This window comes from Rhamphochromis longiceps, linkage group LG12 (assembly GCF_057381845.1).
Source record: "Rhamphochromis longiceps isolate RC_006_pf linkage group LG12, R_longiceps_female_GT1.1, whole genome shotgun sequence".
NCBI lineage: Eukaryota > Metazoa > Chordata > Actinopteri > Cichliformes > Cichlidae > Rhamphochromis > Rhamphochromis longiceps.
This window is the reverse complement of record NC_140568.1, coordinates 19465731-19487378: the sequence shown is the minus strand read 5'-3', so window position 1 is coordinate 19487378 and position 21648 is coordinate 19465731. Positions and strand designations below refer to the sequence as shown.

Genomic DNA, 21648 nt, shown 5'->3' with positions numbered 1-21648 from the left:
GTTTTCAGCATAGCATTAGTTCTTGGCCTCGGGATCAGTTTCAGGCAGCAATCTAAGCAGATCAGCTGATCTCAAAGCCAGCCTGCATCATTTGAGGGCTCAGCTGATATACCTTTGCTCATCCTGCCACATGGTCGGATGAACTGCTTCTGCCTCGGTGTTTTGGCCAGCACCCATGCTGGTTTTTGAAGGCAAAGTCATCATATTTGGAAGAGAGTGGAGTTAAGCATGGTTAGTTAGCTGAATTCACAAACTGTACAGGTGCAACACACAATGCTGCTAATTAATATTAAGATAAAAATGATAGATAAAAGATAAAGTAATCAAATTTCACTAAAACAGAAGCAAAACTTTCTTGGTTAGACGTCCAGTTAAGTTGCTTGAATTAGCTGAAGTGACGTCCAAGAGAAAGTAATTGGTTTTAGTATCCCAGCAGCTGGACACTTATTTTAAATCTTACTAGTGTGCAAATGAGAGCCAGTACTGTGCAAAAGTCTTGACTCACACTTCATTTCTTTATGTTTTGATAGGAAATTTGGAAGGAGATGTAGGGATTTATTGAAGCGTGCAAACATACATGGAAATACAGTAAACAAAGCAACAAAAAAAAATGTTTGTTGAGTTCTAACAAGCTCAAAAGTCAGTATTTGTCATGACCACATTCCTTATTCAACACAGCCTGAAGTCTCTTAGGCAGCTTTTTTGTCATTTCTTTAGGTAGTGTTCAGGAATAGTCCTCCTGGCTTCTTGAAGGACATTCAAAGCTATTCTTTAGATGTTTCTGCTTTTTGTTCCATTCTGTTAGCATTACCTGGTTTGGTAGAAAAAAACCTGTTTTCTATATTCAAACAAATTTGGAGTGTTTCATTGTGGCTGGATTTTCTTTTAAAATAAATGCAACCTTGTCAGAAAATCTAAATGTACTACTTTTCAAGTTTGAGAGGAAGCAGTGTTGTATGAGGAGAAACCTAAACATTCAGAGACGCTAGGCTACAAAACTCTTTCAGTGAATGGATTTTGGAAGAAAACCTTCTGTCTGTACTGATTTAATTAACTTGTGGATTTTCATATCATCTTAAGGTTCCGAGCAAACACCCATTTAAAGCCCTGAGGTTTTGGCTTGAACAAATTTTAAGTATCAACAGTTCACCGTGAGATCTTTTTGAGTGGATTGTGGTTGAGCTTTAAAGTTATATTTGCTGGATTTTTAAAACTTTTTATTGATATATCTTAACCCTGAGAGGTGAAAAGCGTGTTTTGGCTTGATTCTCACCAACTATCATTTTCCTTTTTTTTTTTTTTTTTTTTTTTTTAACAGAGGCAGCCTCTCATTCCTCCCACTCATCAAAGAGGCATAGTACTTCATTTTCATACTGCAGTATCACAGACAGGCGTCAACACCCATAATCAATCACCATTGCTTGTGTGGAAAATTCCATTAATTGGCTTTTCTTTGGTCGCCTGATTTGGTGCAGTGTTAACATGATCACACTTTGAGAGGAAATTCTGCCTGGAGTAAAAAAATCACTCGGCTAATTGTGCCCAGTCCTATTTGCTGTGTAATTGCTGTATCACTTTTACCCTCGCTGTGCTATCTTCAGTTGCTGGCCAGAAAGTCTTTGTTGGATTTGTGTCCGCTTGTTTTTCTACCTCAACATTAGATGTTCCTCCCCACTCACAAAGAAGCCGACTGACTCTTCCCTGTGAGTGCCTCTGTAGTTAGCCTGATTTACGATATCGCTCCGCAATAAAGGCCCGTGTGAGGGGGAAAGATTCATTAAGGACCCCAGTTTATGTTTCGGAGAACTCCGGAGGGACCGTGGGAATACTGATTGGCACACAGATGTGCACTTGTCTCATCCCCCCAACCAAAGCCAAAAGCTCTCAGCCCCTTTCCCCTTGCACCATGTGCACTGGATTGCACAAAGGAGGTGCTGTTTGCTGCCTGCAGGATGCCTGGGATACTCAGAGTTCTTGCCACTCAAATTTGCACTCTCCTGCTGTGATAGGACTATTCCAGACGTATCAGACCTGCTCGCAGCACCTGGAGGCCCTTCTCAGCATCCTTTAATGACATCCCCACTGACCTTCCCAGCCACTAGCAGCACGACCTATTTGGGTTCATCTCTTCCATCCACAACTTTACCAAATAGGCCAGCGGGCACGGCATTGCAGTGTTTACTCTTCATCGGTCAATACTCTTTAATCCCCAAGATGAGGCTTTCTCTCATGAACTCAAAATAGCTCATCCTCCTCCCCAGTGAAGCCACAGGCCCATTACTCTTTATTAGCTCTTAGCGTCTTAAATGTGGCCATCCATTAGAGGAGTGGCAACAAACATCCCCAACTGATCAAGCTCAGTAAGCTGGCAGGACACACACGATACGCATTCGCTAATTTAAACTGACCCTTAATCAGGAATAATTATTGTGGAATGAAACAGCTTGTGTCCGAGATAAAGAAGACTCACCTGCACAGCATCGTCCCTGTGAAGATTCCCAAACTTTCCGCGGTCTCCATACCTCCCTACCCCATGTCTCTTGCTTACCAGCTCAGTAGTCTCCACAGACCTCTGCCTGAATGATTTCTTTTCTATGGAGGCTGACATGGAGTAATACCATACTGTGTCATATATTGATTCTTCTTCCAGTCCCTCTTTCTTGAATTTTGTAGCGGCTCAAAAGCATAAATCATCTGCAAATGATCCTCGAAGGAAATATTGTATTTATTATTCTTGACGCATGGTCACAAATTCAATAAGCCTTATTAATTGAACATGGTGAGAAATATGATGTGGGTAATTCAATGGGACTAGAGAGCTTTCTCTCATCCCTCATATTTAAGACTGTCCTGTTTGGCATTCAGGGCAAAGTCCAGGAATGATTCAGGGTCACAGCGAGGGTCAGGGAGAGTGTAATCTTAAGCCTCGACAACCGCTCGTTTTTGTGATGTGATTTACTGTTTTTTGTTCATTTGTTTTTTTGTGGAAAACCACATGAAGGCCACCAGCACCAGAAACCCTTTTGTATTTCACTCTTGTGTGAGGGATGATTAAAACGCAAGCACAGTAACACCAACTTCTCTGTTGCTCTATTCACTGTTGTTCAGTATTTCTGAAGCTTTCTGTCCTTGCTTCTTATTTCTTTTTCTTCTTGACATGTTTGACGAAGCCGAAATACAAGCAAGGCCAGGCATCCAGGCAGCCATTCACTGCTATGTCCACCCATATTATTACAGCCAGAAGTGGGCAGCAGGGACATGGCCTCACCTTTTCTGGTGCCCTCTATTGTGGCTCTTCATTTTCTCAGTCTCTGCGAGTGTGAAAGCTGCTCTCCGCTCCGCTACTCCTATTCCGGCTCTACATATCCTAGCATGAGCCCCAGTGGAAGGATGAGTGAGTTTGTATGAGGCGAGGTATAGGCAGGGTGCTGCTTGGCTAGTTAGAGCTCATCTGGGACCTGGTTTCTTACCTCTGCACAGCCATGCAGAGAGAAAAACCCTTTCCACTGGTCACCTTAGAAACTAGGAACGTAAGGTGACTGTAAGTGCAAGAGTGGCATCAGATAAGTGACAGCCAAAGCAACTGGAACTAAAGGTTTTTTGGAAAGCTACCACATGCCGTGTGTCGCTCACTGCCTCAGAAACTAGATTGTACAGGAAGTAGACCAGTTCAAAGATGATTAATCATTTTCCTATGAGTGAATTAAGGATTTTTGTCCAACATTAAGTTTATACCAAGCCTTGAGGATTCATTAATTGAATAAATAAATCTTCAATTTGATGGATTTTTAGTCGCATTTTGCTCAAAATTATTGCTAAAGTTTTGGTTTATTTTTTAAAATCCAGGCAGGATGAAAGAGGTTAACTAACTCGCATACAGAGGAGGATTGTCATCACCAAAGCGATGCGTACCTAGAACCTGATCACCTACTCACGAGCAGACAAAAGGTGCTTTTATAATTTCCAATTAAAAACTCGAAGAGAAAAAAGGGATTCAGACATTAGAATTTAGAAGGCACTCTGTCTCAGCATAATGTGGGCAATCCTTTTACAATTTAATGCCACACAATGGGGAAATGTAATTATAAATGATGTGGATCATGAAGTGTGTGCTGAAATAGACATTTTTCTCAGTTGAATTATCATGATTTTTCTTTGTCTTTGCATTTTTTCCACCCGCTGAAACTTGTGCGTATCTCTCTTACCCCCAACCTGGAGAAAGAAGAAAGAAAGATGATTTGCAAATTTTATGTCTTTCTGCATCAACATAACAATTCCAGGAGCGCAGTCACAGTACTGATACTCTAATAGCGAGAGCACGCTGTAATTAATGTGTGAAGCTTTTACTGTAATGTTTTACAACATTATTTCCATTCAGTTTTTTTTTCTTCTGACCAAAAGCTGGAAAATGTGGAAATTACTCTTTCTGTGGCCTACTCACCGAGTCAGGGTTATAGTATTACTCCACTTCATGACATAAAAACCATTAAAGAAGACCTTACTGGAGTCTTCTTTTTTTAAAGGTTTATTAAAGTTCATTTGTAGTGCTTCCTGTGACTGTCACAAAATAGAGGAAGAATAATAGAAGTTTTAAAAGCTGAAGCCAAAATCCAGCGGGGGGATTAAACTTCTAAAAAATAAAAACCCTAAGATATTAATCCTGCTGTCACGTCGACACTGATTGCCTGTCCTTAATAGAGGGAGAATTGAGTTTTCTGGTGCTGCTTAAGGGTTTATTTCCATCAGCAAAACTCATCAAAACAGTGAGAGAAACCAATCTTTTTTTTTTAAAGTTACTTGAGAATGATTGCGCGTGATAAGCATCTTAAAATTGTAATATTGTGCAATTCTTATATTGCGTAGCGTTGAAAATAATGGTTGCACTTTATGAGCTCGGCTTGTCTGAAATGTTGATGATGAACCTCCAATTCATGGTTAGCATTTACTAGCAAGCTAAATGGTTACGCTGGTCCGTTAGAAGCGACTCTTTTAAACGAATTGATTGAATTGACGAAGTTAGCCCGACATCCTCACAATCAACATCAGTGTAGTTTGACACTTATGGACTGTTTTCATCTGTGTGACTGCAAAAGTGGACTGAGCCATTAACCTTTGAAAGGCGGCAGGCTGTTAGATACAACCAGCTCAGTTATGCAGTTGTCTTTCCAGAAAAAGTTGGCATGCTGTGCTAATAATTATGAATGATTTTTTTTTTTAAATTAAAGGTTTTTTGAAGTTCCTGCTTTTGTTGGGTTCTCAGAGATTTAGCTGATAAAAAGTTTGCTAAAAGATTTCCTCTGAATTTTGAATGTGGAACGTTTACTCCACTGGAACTGCAGTACCTGCTACACTATATATTGCTGTATCAAGTCTAGCCTCTGTTGCAAAGTGGGGAAATAGTGGGTGGAAAGTTGGTGACAGAAGGAGCTGCAGCTTGGAGAGGGCCCACACAGACTCCAAAAGAATTACTTTGTTTAAAAGGCAGTGCCTTAAGCAATGTTCTCTCAGGGTCCAGATATCTGAGTCAAATCCCTGCTGCACAAAAAAACAAAGCACTACTAGAGTTTGAGTAGGGTTGTACTGTTCAATTTCTCCTCCCTGGAACAAAGGAGCGAGTGATTCATCTTAAAATAGCTTTGTATGATTTATTAATTCCGATCCATGACACAGGCTTGCTGATTCTCATTATTTTGGATTTGGGTTAGAGATTTACAGACTTTATTTGGCTTGAGGTAGAATTATTTTCCAGTTTATGAATTCATTGTCAGTTTTCAGGCACCGGTCCTAAACAAGGTTTGCATGCTTATGTTTACACAGGGTGACATAGCATAAGCACTGCAAACAGTCGTGGTTTAACAAAGATGTTACCCTACATGTGGCACGCGACTGATCTCGAGTGTTTGATGCAGATATACAAAGGTCCTAGATTTTATTTCATTTCCATAATTTTATGTCCTATTTCATCCTCTCCACCAGACTAACTAATTTAGTTAATGCAGAAGTCTTTGTTTTTAATCATACAGAAGTCTTGGTAAGCTTGCTCAGTTGTTTAAAGCTTTGTTTTTTTAACGCGTTATATCATTTTATTCAGAGGCTCTTCTACTTGTAATTTGCTTGTAATAATGATCCATCTTGTCTGGCATTACCAAGAGCAGCCTTACTGAAGATTAACTGAATCACTTAACCTTTAGTACCCTTTTCCCCAAAAGACCTGCAGTGCTATATTAAATGTAAATAAAACCAAATTCAATATTGTTCAAATGAAACCCTGTATTTAACACAAAAAAAAGAACAGAGAAAATAGATCAATATTTGAAACTGGGACATTTTATTGTCATGCTTTAAAGAAAGTCGACCCTTTTTCAAATTTCTTTTTTATGTATGAGGATATAAAAAAAAAACTAAACAAACAAAAAGAACAAGCTGGTGCTTTTTTGAAATAGGTAAAGACAATCTCAGAAGAACAACACACACTTACTGCTTCCATATGATTTAAGAGGGGAAATAGCATCCAGATTCTGATAAAGGCACTTAATTAACAAGCATGATTATCTCTATCAAAGTTGAAGTTTTGACATTTTGCTGCTCTGAAGCGTTCAGGTGTGTGTTAAAACAATGCCAAGACGGAGCGACGTCAGCAGCAATTGTTGCTGCCAATCAATCTGGGAAGTGTTTTAAGGCCATTTCCAAACAATTTAAAGTCCATCATCCTACAGTGATAAAGATTATTCACAAGTGGAAAGAATTCAAGACAGCTGCCAATCTGTCCCAGGAGGGGACATCCCAGCAAATCCACCCCAAGGTCAGACTGTGCAATACTCAGAGAAACTGTCAAAAAAACCAAGAGGCTCTACATGTAAATGTTACATTTATCAGAGTGCGATTAGAAAAACACTGACCAATTATAGCTTGTTTGTAAGGGTTACAGAATGGTAAATGTCCTGTATTTATATAGCGCTTTACTAGTCCCTAAGGACCCCAAAACACTTTACATATCCAGTCATACACCCATTCACACACTGGTGATGGTAAGCTACATTGTAGCCACAGCCACCCTGGGGCGCACTGACAGAGGCGAGGCTGCCAGACACTGGCGCCACCGGGCCCTCTGACCACCTCCAGTAGGCAACAGGTGAAGTGTCTTGCCCAAGGACACAACGTCCAAGCCGGGGCTCGAACCAGCAACCTCAACAAGGCGAACGCCCAACTCTTGAGCCACGATCACCCCACAGAAGAGAGCCCAGCAGCATGGTTTAGGCTAACAAAGCTGCATCTGATCTAACCATTAGACAATGTCCTTTGGACAGACAAGATGAAAATGGAGATGTTTGGCCATGATGTTTGGATAAAACCAATCACAGCATATCAGCATAAACACCTCATAGCAGCTGTCAGCACTGTGGTGGAGGGGTGAGGATTTGAGGAGTTGACCGTGTAATCCTGTGTATACCAAAGTATTGTAGAGCCAAATGTGAGGCCATATGTTTGACAACTAACATTTGAGGAGATTTGAATGCTATTGTAGAAACACAATAAAGATTTCTGGCTTCTTCACCTACCTCCAAGGTGCTTAGAGAAGAGTCAAAGTCTAAAGAGGCTGAAGCTCCAGAAGAACAAGGTTATTACTTGATAAATTAGTTTTAACCAACAGTCTTGATCAGAGCCATCACCCTAATCAGACATGAGACAGAACAACGATCCCAAGCACAGCAGCAAATCTAGACCAAGATGACTGAAAAATAAAATAATTAAAGTTAGACGTCAACACAGCTGAAATGCTGTTGGAGGACTTTAAGAGAGCTGTGTATAAATGCCTGCAAACGTCACTGAGCTGAAGTAAGGTTGTAAAGAAGAGCGGACAGAGACGTCTGTATAATCATATGAGAGACTGACTGAGGCCAACGCTTCAAGTGAAGTTTCTAAATGTAGTTCTACGATTAATTGAATCATGGGGTGTACAGTCATGGCCAAGGGTAATTTTTTTTATTTATATGGCAGTAAAAGGTTTGGAAGCATATGAAATCCTTATCATTGCTCTTCACTGATAGAAGTAAAAATGTATAATTTAATTAAAAACTAAAGTGCATGAAAAACAAACACTGTCATGGCTGTGCTTAGGTTTTCACTGCCTCTGCATTTTGACTTAGATTTAAGGTAATATTGTTGTTCATCTGGGCTTGTATGTAATATTTTTATTATGTCATGGAAACCCATGTTTAACAGAACCACGGCAGACCCGATGGCATTACAATGCTTTTCAGCATATTTTATTTACACTTATCACACAGTTGCTGTATACACAACTCAGTCGTCTGCAGCTCACAGCCCAACAGGACAGGACCCAGTACAGATTTTAAAGCCGGCGGGGCATGATTGCAGACCACACCCCGCCACACCACGTAAACCTTGAATCTAACAGGTATACCTTCTTTTGACTATGACTGAGTGGCTGTTGCAGAATAACATATGCTGCTATTAAGATGATGACTTTTCCAGAGAACGCTGTTCTTATTTCAGCATTCAAAAATTAAAAGGGGGTTAGGGGGACTACCTAGCTCCTAAACCTCTTAAAAGAAGAAATAATGCAAGACATGATTATAAAATGATCATTTTAAAAAATGAAGGGAACATTTAAAATAAATAAAATAAAAATAAAATATTTTAAATAATAAAAAAATGTAAAATACTAAAATAAAAACATCAAATCTTTCCACATTTGAGGATTGATTGTGTATTTAATACAGTTTGTACAGCATGTTTTGGAAAATTTTAAATGAAATTTAAATTTCTTGGCTGGAAATAGTTTTTTCCAGATTGTTTTTTCTTCATTCGTATATAAAAGCACACAGATGAGTCGCCTACATGTCTTTGTACCAGCAGTGAAAGCATTAAGTCACATTTCAACATGGTGCGAGGAGAGGTGCTCAATGCAGAGAGCTCTTTGCTCTCACCTTCTCTGACACATGAGGGCTCAGTCAGGAGAGTGAGAGTAATGTTGCTTCCCAGGAACCAGAGAATGAATCGGTCACTGACTGGGCTATAAAGCTTTTCTTCTGCCAGCAGTGTGATGGCACGTATACAACAACGCTTCATGCCAGCAGTTGACACAAAGCTCCTGCTTGGTCAGGAAAAACACAAATTGCCCAGTGTTGTTCTGCAGCTCAGAAATCTGTGTTTCCTGCTGTAAAGACCGAGTCTTTACAAAGTGATTCTTTAAGTGGGACCATTTCTGCATGGTTTGAGGTTTGGACACTGACTGCTTCTCTCCATCCAACGGTAGGAGAGCAACATTAAGGCCGGCAGGAGCACCGTGAAGTCCAAATCCTTGTCTGATTTGTAACCTGCTGGGACGTTTGATTTACAAGGGTGATCAGAGGAAAGAAATCCTCCAGCAGCCAGCATGAGGATGAAAGTGTACTAAGGAAGTGTAATCATGTAGCCGATTGCTCTGGAGAAGAAGGTCAAAGCACACGCTTGTTGTCATTAAAACCTTCTTTATGTGTTCTGTGAAGTTCCTCGGGTTATAAGAACAGTATTGTCAGTCTCTATGGACTTCTTGTGATTTAGAAAGCTGGTTTTAATTGTAATTATAATTACATTTTAACTGATTTTATATTGAACCTCATAGGCTATGTTATACTGATAAATGGATAATTCGATGCTGCACATTTCTAATTAAAGCACACAGATAATGTGGGGTTTCTAGTGGTATAATTGCAGCAAAATTCAGGAATATAAATATATAAATGTAGTGCATACATTTAGAGCTTGGGGGCCAGAAGGGTATACTTATTAATTAACTGCAAAAATTCTGCCTCATTATTATTTCTCATTACTGGTTAATTGCTTCATTGTTTCAGCACTAATTCTAACATGTTGCAGAGAAAATCTCTGTCTCGATAATCTTCTCAGATGTCTAAATCTCCTTGTCCTTTTTCAGGCTTTTTAAAATACAATTACAGCACACAAGCATTCATTCTTACAGCAATCTAAAGTCATTCCACTGCCAAATGCCAACAATACACACTATGGAGAAGACTAAGAGACTTTAAATGGCACAAAAGCTCACGCTCTGTCATACAAAAAATACGGCACTGTAAATTCAATGAAGTCATCTTTTTGTATTAATCTAAATCTGTTTTTATTCATATAAAAGATCACAGGATTCAGACCCTTTAAAACACATGAATATGAACCACCTACTAGTCTTTAGAGTCAAAATAATGACTTTGTTGAAATAAATGTGAAGATTTCTTACACCTCATTAAATGAACAGTACTCCTAGTGTCCATTTTTTCTATTAAAACTTTCCTGAGACATCCTTCCTTTATAGTCTGAAGAAAATATTTAGAGTCTTGGCTTACAGTGAGGATTTTATACGTATTAACCGTACTAAAAAAAAAAGGAAAAGAAACATGTAAGGAGGTAACTGATGTCCTTTTACAATAAATGCATTCATTCAGTGTCTGCTGCCTGTGATACATGCTCTTTGTGTCAGTCGAACAATTAACAGCTCTGACTTATTTAGTAGAAAGAAACACATCTTTTTTTAATTTACTGAAATTCACTTATTCAGCTGATTCATGAGTCGATCAAGCTTTCATTCGTTCAGAAGACCTTGAATCCTTACTTGACTTAGTGTATGTGATCTATCAGAGATATGTGTAGTTACAACACTTTTCTTGCACGTTCAAAATGCTCCTTCTAGTTTCTGTTTTGGCTTTATTTGTGTCTTTCTACATCATCTTGGTGAAATAGGTTATAAAAGCACTTCTATTATGAGACTACACTGACTGGCTTTTCTCTTCTGTCTTTTAGTAACCGACTGTCGAGTCTTAGAGGGGTTGCAGAGATATTCCTCTATCCCCACGTACCTGCCTGTCAACTATCAGCTCCTCAATGCTGACTTGGGATTTTTCCTGAAGGAGGCCAACCAGGACTTCATGAGGAACTCTACCCTGGTGTCGCGGACCGAGCCCTTCTTCATCTACCAGGCCAGAAGTTTGCCCTCTGTGAACGCCAGCTATGGGCCCCTCTCTGTGGAGCAGCCTGTCCCCTTAGAGCTCCTGCAGAGCCCGGGGACCTTTCCTGCCTCTTCTCTTTTTACCTTTAACTGGAAGGTGCAGACCTTTATAATGAATTCCCGAATTCACTTGACCAAGCCCAAAGTCCAGGTGTTGTTCTATGTTGCAGGCAGGGACTGGGATGACTACAGTGCCATCGACAAGCTGCCCTGTGTGCACATGTTTGCTTTCCATGAAACCCAGGAGGTACGTGGTACTTGCCAGCTGAGGGGGGAGCTGGGACTGTGTGTGGCTGAGCTGGAGCCACTGGCCAGCTGGTTCAGCCCACCTAGCGTCGTGCCAGGACGCCAGAGGAATCACGAAGTGTCCGAGGGCACCCCAGTGGAGCTCTACTACGTGCTGCAGTCCACAGACGCAGGGTGCCACTCAGATGAATCCAGAAAGGACAATTTCATCCGCACAAGTCAGGAAGGGCTGTTTGGTTCCTATACTTCAACGCCTTTGAGGAGGATTGGCGGTGTGAGGCTCTACCAGAACCCCACTGAGCCACCTCTTGCTGAACACAGGCTGGATAATAACTTTATGGTCTTGGTGCCAGCCACACCCATGAGGCAGAGGGAAACTGGCTCTGCTTTTATCACTGTGTCAGCCTACTCTCCTGTGGAGATGTTTACTCTCAGGTAAGAACATATTTCTTTCTGTTGTTCAATAAAATGTCTTACTGAAGAGTTTTTCTGTCAGTCTCACATAGTGAGGTTCTGCAGCCAGTGTCTCTTGACTCCCGTGTTATCCTTTCAGTATATTCCATCTTAAAAATCTGGACATTATTCTTAAAAAACATTAATAAGGCCTGGTGTCACCTCACTGAAACACTGGAACAGCTGGAACATAGCAGAATCGGTTTTCCTTTCTCCTCGCTCCCTGCTCATTCCATCTGTTCTTCTCGCCCTCCACAGTCACCCGTGTTGGGTTTCACTTCAATATAGCTGTTCTCCATTTTCTGTAATTTTCTTAAGTCAAAAATAAAATAATGATTGATTTCAGCTTATCAACGCCACCTGTTAACCGAGGTAAGCAGTAATTGCTCTGCTTCTGTACTCAACTGATCAAATCATTATTGATTGCGAAGTCAGCTGGCAACATTAATGTAGCACACAGTCTAACGACGACGACTTCATTTTGTGATTGGCTGCACTGGGATACAGAATAAATGACTGGAAAGAGTTTGAGGAGAGTCGTCCTCTTTCATGACGGTATTTATACAAGAAAAGGTGCCATGTAGCTAACAGCTCCTTGACATTTGTGGTCAAATTAATTCATTGATCGTTTTTTGTGGCCATGTGAGAAATGTAATGTGATTTAACCCTTTTGTGGGTGAAACCTTTCACCAATAGAACCAAAGGAGTTTGTGGTTCAGGCCAAGAAACAAGCTATACCAGGCTTTACAGTTACAGTTTTTTGTTGTTGTTGTTGTTGTTCTTTTACAGTGACTAGAAGAATTCATGCTTACATTGTTACTCACAATTAATGTCATCATTACACATTGTTCATTATTTTTCCTTAAAAGAAACCATTACATTGATTAATTCAATCCCAGAGCAGCTCACTACACTACTCGTTGTATTTTGCATTGCTCTGTAAAATGACCTGAAATGCAGTCACATAATTGTAACAGTATAAACCTGAGGCTACGGTCCCAAATGCCGACACATAATCCTATCCTAATGAGGGCATACATACAGTCTTTTTTATGTTTATGCATGAACACAAAAAACAACGTACAGTAAAGATGAAATCAGGACCAAAGAGACTTTAAGGTCATCGCACAATGATTGCACTGCAGTGCTGCAAGTCAGACTGCTCATCATAGCTTTTGTTAGCTGCTGAAGATCAGGATCTGGGTGCTGGGTTGGGGTCAGCTTTAGCATCACTCTGGGTTGTTGGCTAGCTTTGTGTTAGCATGTTGTCTAACGCAAGTTAGCAGTATATAGTTGTTTCTGTCTTGGATTCAGGACTTTATCGTCATGCTCTTGTGCTTTCGTGCATTAAAAATAAAAGTAATGACCTAGTAAAAATAATACAAGAATTGAAATCAGCTAAAGATGTAAAGTGATTACAATAAGACATTTTGTTGGAACGCATCACTTTCAACATTGTTATCACCATATCCATAAAAAACTTTTTAAGAATGATTTCAGTCAAACATGAGCCTCGTTTGTGTTTTGTCTCATTTTAGGCAAATCAGTTTAAAACTATACAAAAGTAATAAAAAGTTGAAAAGGTTCCTCTAAGGATCAGTTTAGTATTTGGGACATTATCTTCAGCATTAATGTGTGTTTGTCTGATGAATATTGTCAGGATCAGTATATTGTCTTGTCCATAATTTTTGTTGCCTTTTCTTTTTCTTTTGAAGGATTAAACAGTAAAATATCATCTGTAAACCTCAGAAATAATATAATATTAACAGAAGTAGATTTACAGAATTCTCAGTTCCTTTGTTAAAAAGTTGTTTTAACTCACCGACATGCTGTTTATTAAAAATGTTTACATTTAATTTTGTCGAGAGCTCACAGACTAAAATGTTAGAAGGGTTGTTGATTGCACATTACTGTTAATATGAGGCATAAGGTTCATTTGTGCTAGTATTTTTGCAATGTTAGTCATTACAAACTTTTTTGCCCATGAAACATGGCTGATTTTTTGGCAGTGCCAGCTTTCACAAAAAAAGTATATTTTTAGGTACCATGTACTTTAGGACAGAATGAGGTGGATAATTTATGACGATATTGCTTCACGAAGAACAGATCTGGATGCTGGTCTTTTAGGTGCTTTGCTGAATTTAATCCCTTGGTCTGAAAATCACGACATAATCGCTTAAATATCACCTCATTTTATCAATTATCATCCCTTGGTCACCCACATCATCCCTCCATGCCTGACTCTACCTTTCTTACCCACGTCAAGGACAGAGCTACTGCGAGAGTTGCATTTGTGGCCATAAGACTAGAAAACTTGTAGGTGTATGCTGCCTCCGCCTGTTCAGAAGAGCTGTAACCTTCACTGCCTACAGTATTAAAAAACACAAGTGCCATTGTGTTTTCAGAATTTCTATTGAAAAAAGTTAAAGGAAGGTAAATACCAGTTCTGGTGACATCCCAATTCATCGTGGTGTCATCGAAATTTCTTCAAGAAAGCAAAAAAAAGTTTATTTCCTAAAATGTTTTCCACATTTGTTGTGAGTCTGTGTGAGTAAACTGACATGTTGCTGCAACACAATACCAGACTTGTTATATACAGTGCCCTTCCAGAGCAGACTGAAATTTTAGCTGCGGGAAGCTTTGAGATCAAAACGAGACAATGAGCCCCTCTCTGAGCTATCGTTTCAAGATATTTATATGACAACAGCACATAAACCGAACTGAAAAGAAAGCGAGCAAAAACAGTTGTGTGTTAACGAACCTTTAGACGGTACACTTCATAGCCTATACAAGGTATGAATTATATGCTGTGTAAAATGAACTTCTATGTTATAATAGATATATTATAGTTGTTTTTATTTCATCTTACCACAACCTCATAACTTATTTTCTAGCTAACCACATATATCTTCAGTAAGTGCAGGAAGAGCCGGGTTATCTCTCAGAAATGCAGTGACTCAGTGACGCTGCTGATAGGTACTAATTACAATGAACAGATGAGACAAAATGATTTAGATAATTAACATGTGATGCAAATGAGGATGCCATTAATTAAAATGCATGTCCATTAGTGTAATGACTGAAGGCGATCTTAATCACACTGGTTTAGAACATTTATAAACCTCCAGAGATGCTCTAACAAGGGGTCAAACCACTTCATCAAACTATGTAAAAAGGAAAACAAACTAGGTGGAACGCAATATTAAGATGAAGCGTACCGATACTTATATCAAGCTGTAGCACTCTTATTGTGCACTAATAAAAACAACAATTTCCCGAGTTTACAACAAATATGCACAGAAGATGTTTTAGGGCCAGAATTGGAGCTGAGGTAAACAAGTTAACGGCAGCTTGCATTGTTTAGTTTTAACAAGCCAAAGAAAATTTCCAGACTTGCCCTTCTCGTGCTTCATTTAATCGCCTACTACTTGTCCTGAAGTGATAAGCATTAAACTTTCTTTTTCCGAACTGCGAAAGTCTGAATGAGTTCTTTGATCAGTCAAATGAACAGGCCAGGCTGCCCGCAGAGGCAGTGCCTGTGGTGTTTTGTTTTTTTTATTTGGCAGCGTTACGCATGCCAGGCGCAGGTTGGCCATCTGAGAGCGACAGATATGAAAAGGCCTCTGTGTGGTCCTAGGTGATAAGGCTGTCCTCATACATGCATTTGTTAGGACACTTAATCGCCAGAGCGAGAAGACTTTGATCTCTATATTCACAACATCATTATCATTTGTGTACTACACACTTCTATGTCAGCCATTGTTGGCTGTATCCACGAATGCAGAATGAGCTTATGATCGTGTGAAATTAGTCAAACAGACCCTCGGCTCTATGTTAGTTTAAAATGTTTATTAGATCCCCGCTCTTTAAAACCAAAATCCGGGGGTTAGTTCTGCATGCTCATAAATTTATACGCACTATTTGCACAAAAATCCTCTTCTTCTCAATGGACATGATGAAAAAGGTCAGATTTAAATGAAAGTTGAAATGGTCATTGAGCCTTCAGTCATTCTTTCCTCTTCTCCAATTCAGTTTTCACCTTACTTTGCTCCATTATGCTGAAAGGTTCGCACTGTGATAGATATTATGCAAAGAAAGCTAATTTGGAATATTCTTAATAGCCAATCATCCGGCCAATTTGTTGCATTGTGAATTCACAGCAGGGTATGGCTTGCTGGGGCATTTCTCTGTTGACATGCTACTTTTAATTTGACGGGTTCTGATTTGATTTGACCTCCTCTGTGTTAATAGGCTCTGTCACTCAGGAACTGGAAAGTTTTGCTTATTTTTATTGTAGCTTACTTTCCTCAAACGCAGACAGATTTCGATGTGGAGCATATCGTCGCTACTTGTAGTTACTATCATCAGTCATCCTGGCATGAACACATTTCTATTTCCTGTCTCCTCTCCCTTTGATAAGCCATCATCCACTGGAAAAAAAATAAAAAGGTTTAAATGTCAAATGAAAGAGAAAATTGCCTGAATTATTCTAGAAAAAGACCATTATGGCTAACATTTTAAAATCCATTATCACCATCTTACATGCACAAGGTGGAGGTATCTAGTTTGGAGGCCACCATGTGGCAGTGCAATTTACTCTGGAATAGAAGAGTCTTTACCAAATTCTCCTTTTAATTTGATGAACTGTTGAATTAATAAAAACATGCATCATCCTTGAAAAAAAAGAAATGGAAAAATTGGAAACTACCCATCCTTGGACAGCTGACATTTTTGTGAAAATATTTAACCACTTAAGGTTCAGTTAGTACCATACAAGTGCTCCTTTTAAAATTTTGATTAATGTACAAGAGACTTGAAAAAAGGAAGTTAAAGCAGAGCAAGCACAAAACTGCAGTTCCTGTTGTGGCCACTTGAAGCAGGCTCCCAATGCATGTCAACGCCCATAGACTCCCATGTTACAATGCACAAATTTAGTGCCTTACAATCATTTTTACAGTCTATTGTTTCCATCGCTATGAATAGTTCATGATATTTACGAGGGATGAATTTTTAATTTATAGCTCATCCACCTGGATACTAGAGGTAGGGGCATGGCCACTTTAATTAACAGTTCCTCTAGATGTCTGCTAGACCCCAACTGTCATGTAATGCAGAGATTGGGAACTCAAATGTGTGCAGGCACGCTTAAAGAACAACAAAACCCCAAACTACAATAGCAAAAAAAACAGCCCTTTATTAGATGTCCAAAACATAAATCAGCCTGTAAAATCCATCTATTAAAAAAACAAACATGAGGTGAAGCAACAGGATGAAAGATTAACATACGCTGAGGTACTGAACAGAGGAACAACAGGACTATATGAACTCACACACTGAGGGCTAATTGGGTTTACACACAGCCGGGGGAAACAAGACACCGTGGCATCATCTCAATCACAGGGGAGGAAAGAAAAGCAGATACAAGACACAGAAGACAACTAACCAGCAGTTAGTTTAACAGGAATCAAGAAATGATAACTAGCAAACTCAGACAGAAAAGTCAACTTAAAAAGGGACAAAAACATAAAGAAAACACAGATGGGGAAAAACAAAATGAAGGAACTATTAAACTGTAAAATAAAAGGAACTAACACACAAAGGTAAGCAAGCAGAAATGTAACTCTGAAAACTCAAAACTCTCTCTGAGTGTAACCCCACGACCACCACAGGACAGGACCCCCAATAAATGAAGGTAATGAACATAATATTTCTGACATATTTGTAATGTTGATGCATTTTTATTTGAGTCATCCAACAAACATATTTAACTGTGGGCTGTGTATGTATGTTATCAAGCAGTTATTTAGCTCTAATGTGTGTTAGCAGATATGTTCGTCTCTGCTGAGCACCAATATGGTTTATGGATGCAATTTGCAAGCTAAGTGTGCTCATCCAAATGTTGTAAACTGTGGCACGGAACAGCTAACATGACAGCGGTAAAAATGCTGGTGCTAACGCATTAAAATGTTGGGTCCAAAACCAAAGGGTGGCATCACAGTGGCTACAATCTCTTCTTAAAAGTTTATATAGTGTACACAAATTTAAATGAAATTTTAAAATCTCAAACCACATCAGTTCTCCCAGCTCGGTTTCAAAATATTGAAATACTCCCTGGTGAGATTTGTCCCAATTTGCGGGAGAATGATAAAGAAGAAGAAGAAGCAACAGCGGCTGAAACAAAGACTACCTACTTAATTGTTAACATGCTTCAAAAAACATTTTGAATGTCAATATTTTAGAGGTGCTTTAATATAGATAAATGCCATAAGACATGCAGCTGACACAGCATTAACTTTATTGTGTTCAAACAAAGATTGAGGTAAAAAAAAATGTAATTGAAAGTAATAGGCAGTAATTAGAGACTGCGGAAAGAAATCTGACAAAAAAAAGTAGAAGCACTATAAACACAATTACAGGGAGACGGGTCTGACTGCTGCTGAACAGTTTTCTGGGTGAAACTCTTAAGTGGCAGTCATGCTGCTGTATCTCATCAGACGTTGTAAGTCGTCATCCAGCAGAAAGCTATTATTCCACAAACCCATTTGAGTAAATGCTAGATTGCTTTTTCATTACACCATAAGCCATTATTTACACCAAGCTTAAAAGTTTACTCTACATGCAGCTACTTCATTACCAGATGATATAAAGGTAGAGATTTTAACTCCTCAACGGGGTTTAAGATGTATTGTGGATGTTAATTGATATAATCAAAGAATAGGTTGTTGTGAACAAAGATGGATTAAGCAGGATTAACTATTTGATTGCTATGGATTGCATAGCTGTACGCCTGCTTTAGCGTGCCCCCACTTTGTTAGGTTTGGGAGAGAAACTGTTTCAAATCATATTCCTTTCTCGCGAGGCTGTTTTATCATGAACAGCAGTCGCTCTTTGCAGTGTCTTAAAGACATTTGTGCACACTAGCAGCCTTTTGCAAAGGAGAGCCAAATGAAAGAAAAGACATTGAAAAGGCACTTTAAACTCATTAAATTTAACATGCCAGTAATGTATAAGATGAAGTCATTATCATAATATGTTTTCTGGCATCACTGTGCAAGCTACTTAGTTTGTTAGGTGTCATTGATAATTCATCATTATCTCCTAGTATTATATGCTTCATATGCAAATCAAATGCAATGAAGGAAATTATTTTAAAGGATATTTTCCTGCTGCAATCTCCAGCGATATAAAGTGAGAACCCAGAGCACAAAAGGAAATTGCTCTATTTTCTGTCTTGGTGCAATGCTGCCGTGCAGCATGAGTCACTGTATGGTGAGGGCTATTACATGTACATCGTCCTCCCTGCTGGACTCTGCCATTATTTTACAAAAAAAGATTTTGTCGATTTAAGTGACACTTTTCCTGAGAGCAAAGCTTCTTCGGTACACAAACACTCATTCTCATTTCTTTCCATGTAACATACTGCTGTAATTCAGGAACAAAGGATCACACACAGACACAACTGGTGATGGATTGGGGATGTATTATTAACACTGGAGTGGAGACTGGGGCTTGTCTGCTCTTTTCGTGCAGCGTTTACTGCAAAGTAAGCAACAACTGAGCGTGACTGCATGTTGACCAATGCAAGACGTAGCCTCACTTCTTCCGAAAGTAACAGCTGCTATTATTCTTCTCCTTCTCAAACTTGCAGTCTTCAACCTCCGCTGACATTGAGTCAAGCGAATCGAGGCACTCACTTGAGGCAATTATAAAATTTTTAGTGCACCTTTCTCCGGGCTTTGTACAACTTTTTTTCAAACAGGCACTAGTACTTCAGAACACGTGTAAGATGTGTAACATGGGAAGAAGTTCCCATTTAATACAAAGAGAAAAACACCTATTGCATGAATATCTAAAAATAAAACAGCAGTGGTACAATGTGGTTTGAAATTAATATTTAAAGGAGGAAAAGAGTTCAGAAGGGCGTGCCTCACATAAAATCTTAGCTTGATGGATGAACTATATTTTTCATGGAGACACCATAGAAGAAATCAGACAGGAATTGGTGTGATAGCAAATTTATTAGACACCAAGCATACAACTGACGCTGAGTGTAGACTTTAAATAATCAAAGATAAGCAAATGTTACTAGTTTGTTCTAAGAGAATTGCATCATTATTACAGTTTTGTCCAATCAAGAACTTATATCTGTCAAAGTTAATATGAAATGCTTCAACTTGAGGAAGAGGTTTCCCTAAAAGCTGATACCCAAAAACCTTCTTTGGGTATCGGTGCTGTTAAATTGGCAGAGACTTGTGCAAAACCAGTAGCAGAGACACAAATTGTCATCTGTGCAACCACAAATATTGTTGCATTTGTTACATTTGTTACCTGCGCTTTCTCTGTGTGGCAGCTGGATTACAAAAGGGTGTTGTGACTGCTTCGTGTGCGCCTGTGCGTGTTGCACAGATGTGCAGGTGTGTACACTGAGTACACACGGCTGAATGTCTCAGCTGTGTGCCAGGCAGATAAACACCGCTGATCTTCTGCATGCAGTTTGTTTAATAGTGTGCCTCCTGTGGAGAACATCCTACCAAACATTTGTTTTCGAACAGATTTCAATAAAGCTGTCAGCGATTTTGCAATAACACTGGGCATCCATTTGTGCGTCTGTGTGTGAACAGGAGTGCCTCCGTGCGCGTTTGTGCTAGTAGGCGAGTGCTCATGCCTGCAGAGACGTGTTTGCGTGCGAGCACCCTGCTATGCTCGCACCGTTAATACCGAAAGCTCCACGAGTGGCTGCGATGGAATCAATTTGCATCTTCTTTAAAAGGCAGTGCATCAGTGAACAAATTACCTACCATCACGCTTCATTATGTGTACTGATGGACAACGGCGACTAATGTATGCAAGAACCAGTGGCCTAAAATATAAGCTGTGGTGGGATTGAGTGTACAAAATCATTATGCCGAAAAGAGTTAAAAACCTGATCTGAGGTAGGCTATTATCCAAAATACTATCTTTGAAAGAGTGGAAGGTAGGATTTAATTTTCCAAAAGGCACAATTTCCTTGTATTACATTTTCTACTACAAAATTTTAAGAGTAAATGCAATCTTTCTGGAAATAAAAGACAAACATCCAGTACTCCAAAGTGGCATTGACCAAGTCCAGTAAGTCGCACACAATTCAGTCAGAAATAAGGCCCCAAAACAGCCCATGAGATACACAAACATAATGCTAGGAAGCTTTGAAGAAGTGATAAGAACAAAGACAATATGACAAAAGACAGTCACATATTACACATATTATTACGGTATTATGCATATTATTATTATTTGGTCAATATGACTGGAGAACAGCTATGGTATTAATAAAGGTTAGACTATTTGAAACATTTGAAAGCTGGAAAAATGTCCACTGTGCCATTAAGATATAGGAGAATGTGATGGATTATTCTGCAATGAGTGCTTTTTCTTCGCTCTCCTCTTTTCACTCTCTTTGTTTACTCTGCATTTAATAATTAGTTATTAATCTCTGGCTTTGTTCCACAGTGTGTCTTTTGACCCATCTCCCTCCACTCACACCCTACCAGTCGTGGCTGATGACTTGCTGAGTGTGGTTCTGCTGGAGGTTTCTTCCTGTGAAAAGGGAGTTTTTCCTTCCCACTGTTGCCAAGTGCTTGTTCATAGGGGCTTATCTGATTGTTGGGGTTTTCTCCGTATTATTATATTACAATATAAAGCACCTTGAGGCGACTGTTGTTGTTACTTATATAAATAACATTGAATTGAAATCATTCATTCTTTAATGATCTGAGAGCAAGTACAAAAGAAAAATGAAAATAGAATTCAAACACAGGCTTAAATTAGGCTCAGTGTGAATTTGATATGAAGCCCACAAGTACAAAAATTTGATCTGTTTTAGGATCATATTAAAGCTTGAAAGACAATCAAACTGTTATAAAACTGTAAATAACAGGAAACAAGAA

The 21648-nt window shown here is 39.2% G+C and overlaps 1 protein-coding gene across 1 annotated transcript in view; it reads left to right on the top strand.

Moving 5' to 3' along the window:
• The window catches only part of LOC146657183 (transmembrane protein 132C), a 169894-nt gene that overhangs the window by 14823 nt on the left and 133423 nt on the right, over window positions 1-21648 (top strand). Inside the window, exon 2 of the mRNA XM_085425083.1 lies at window positions 10819-11704. Within this exon, the coding sequence (XP_085281209.1) occupies window positions 10819-11704 (886 nt within the window). The remainder of the gene's footprint in view (window positions 1-10818; window positions 11705-21648) is intronic.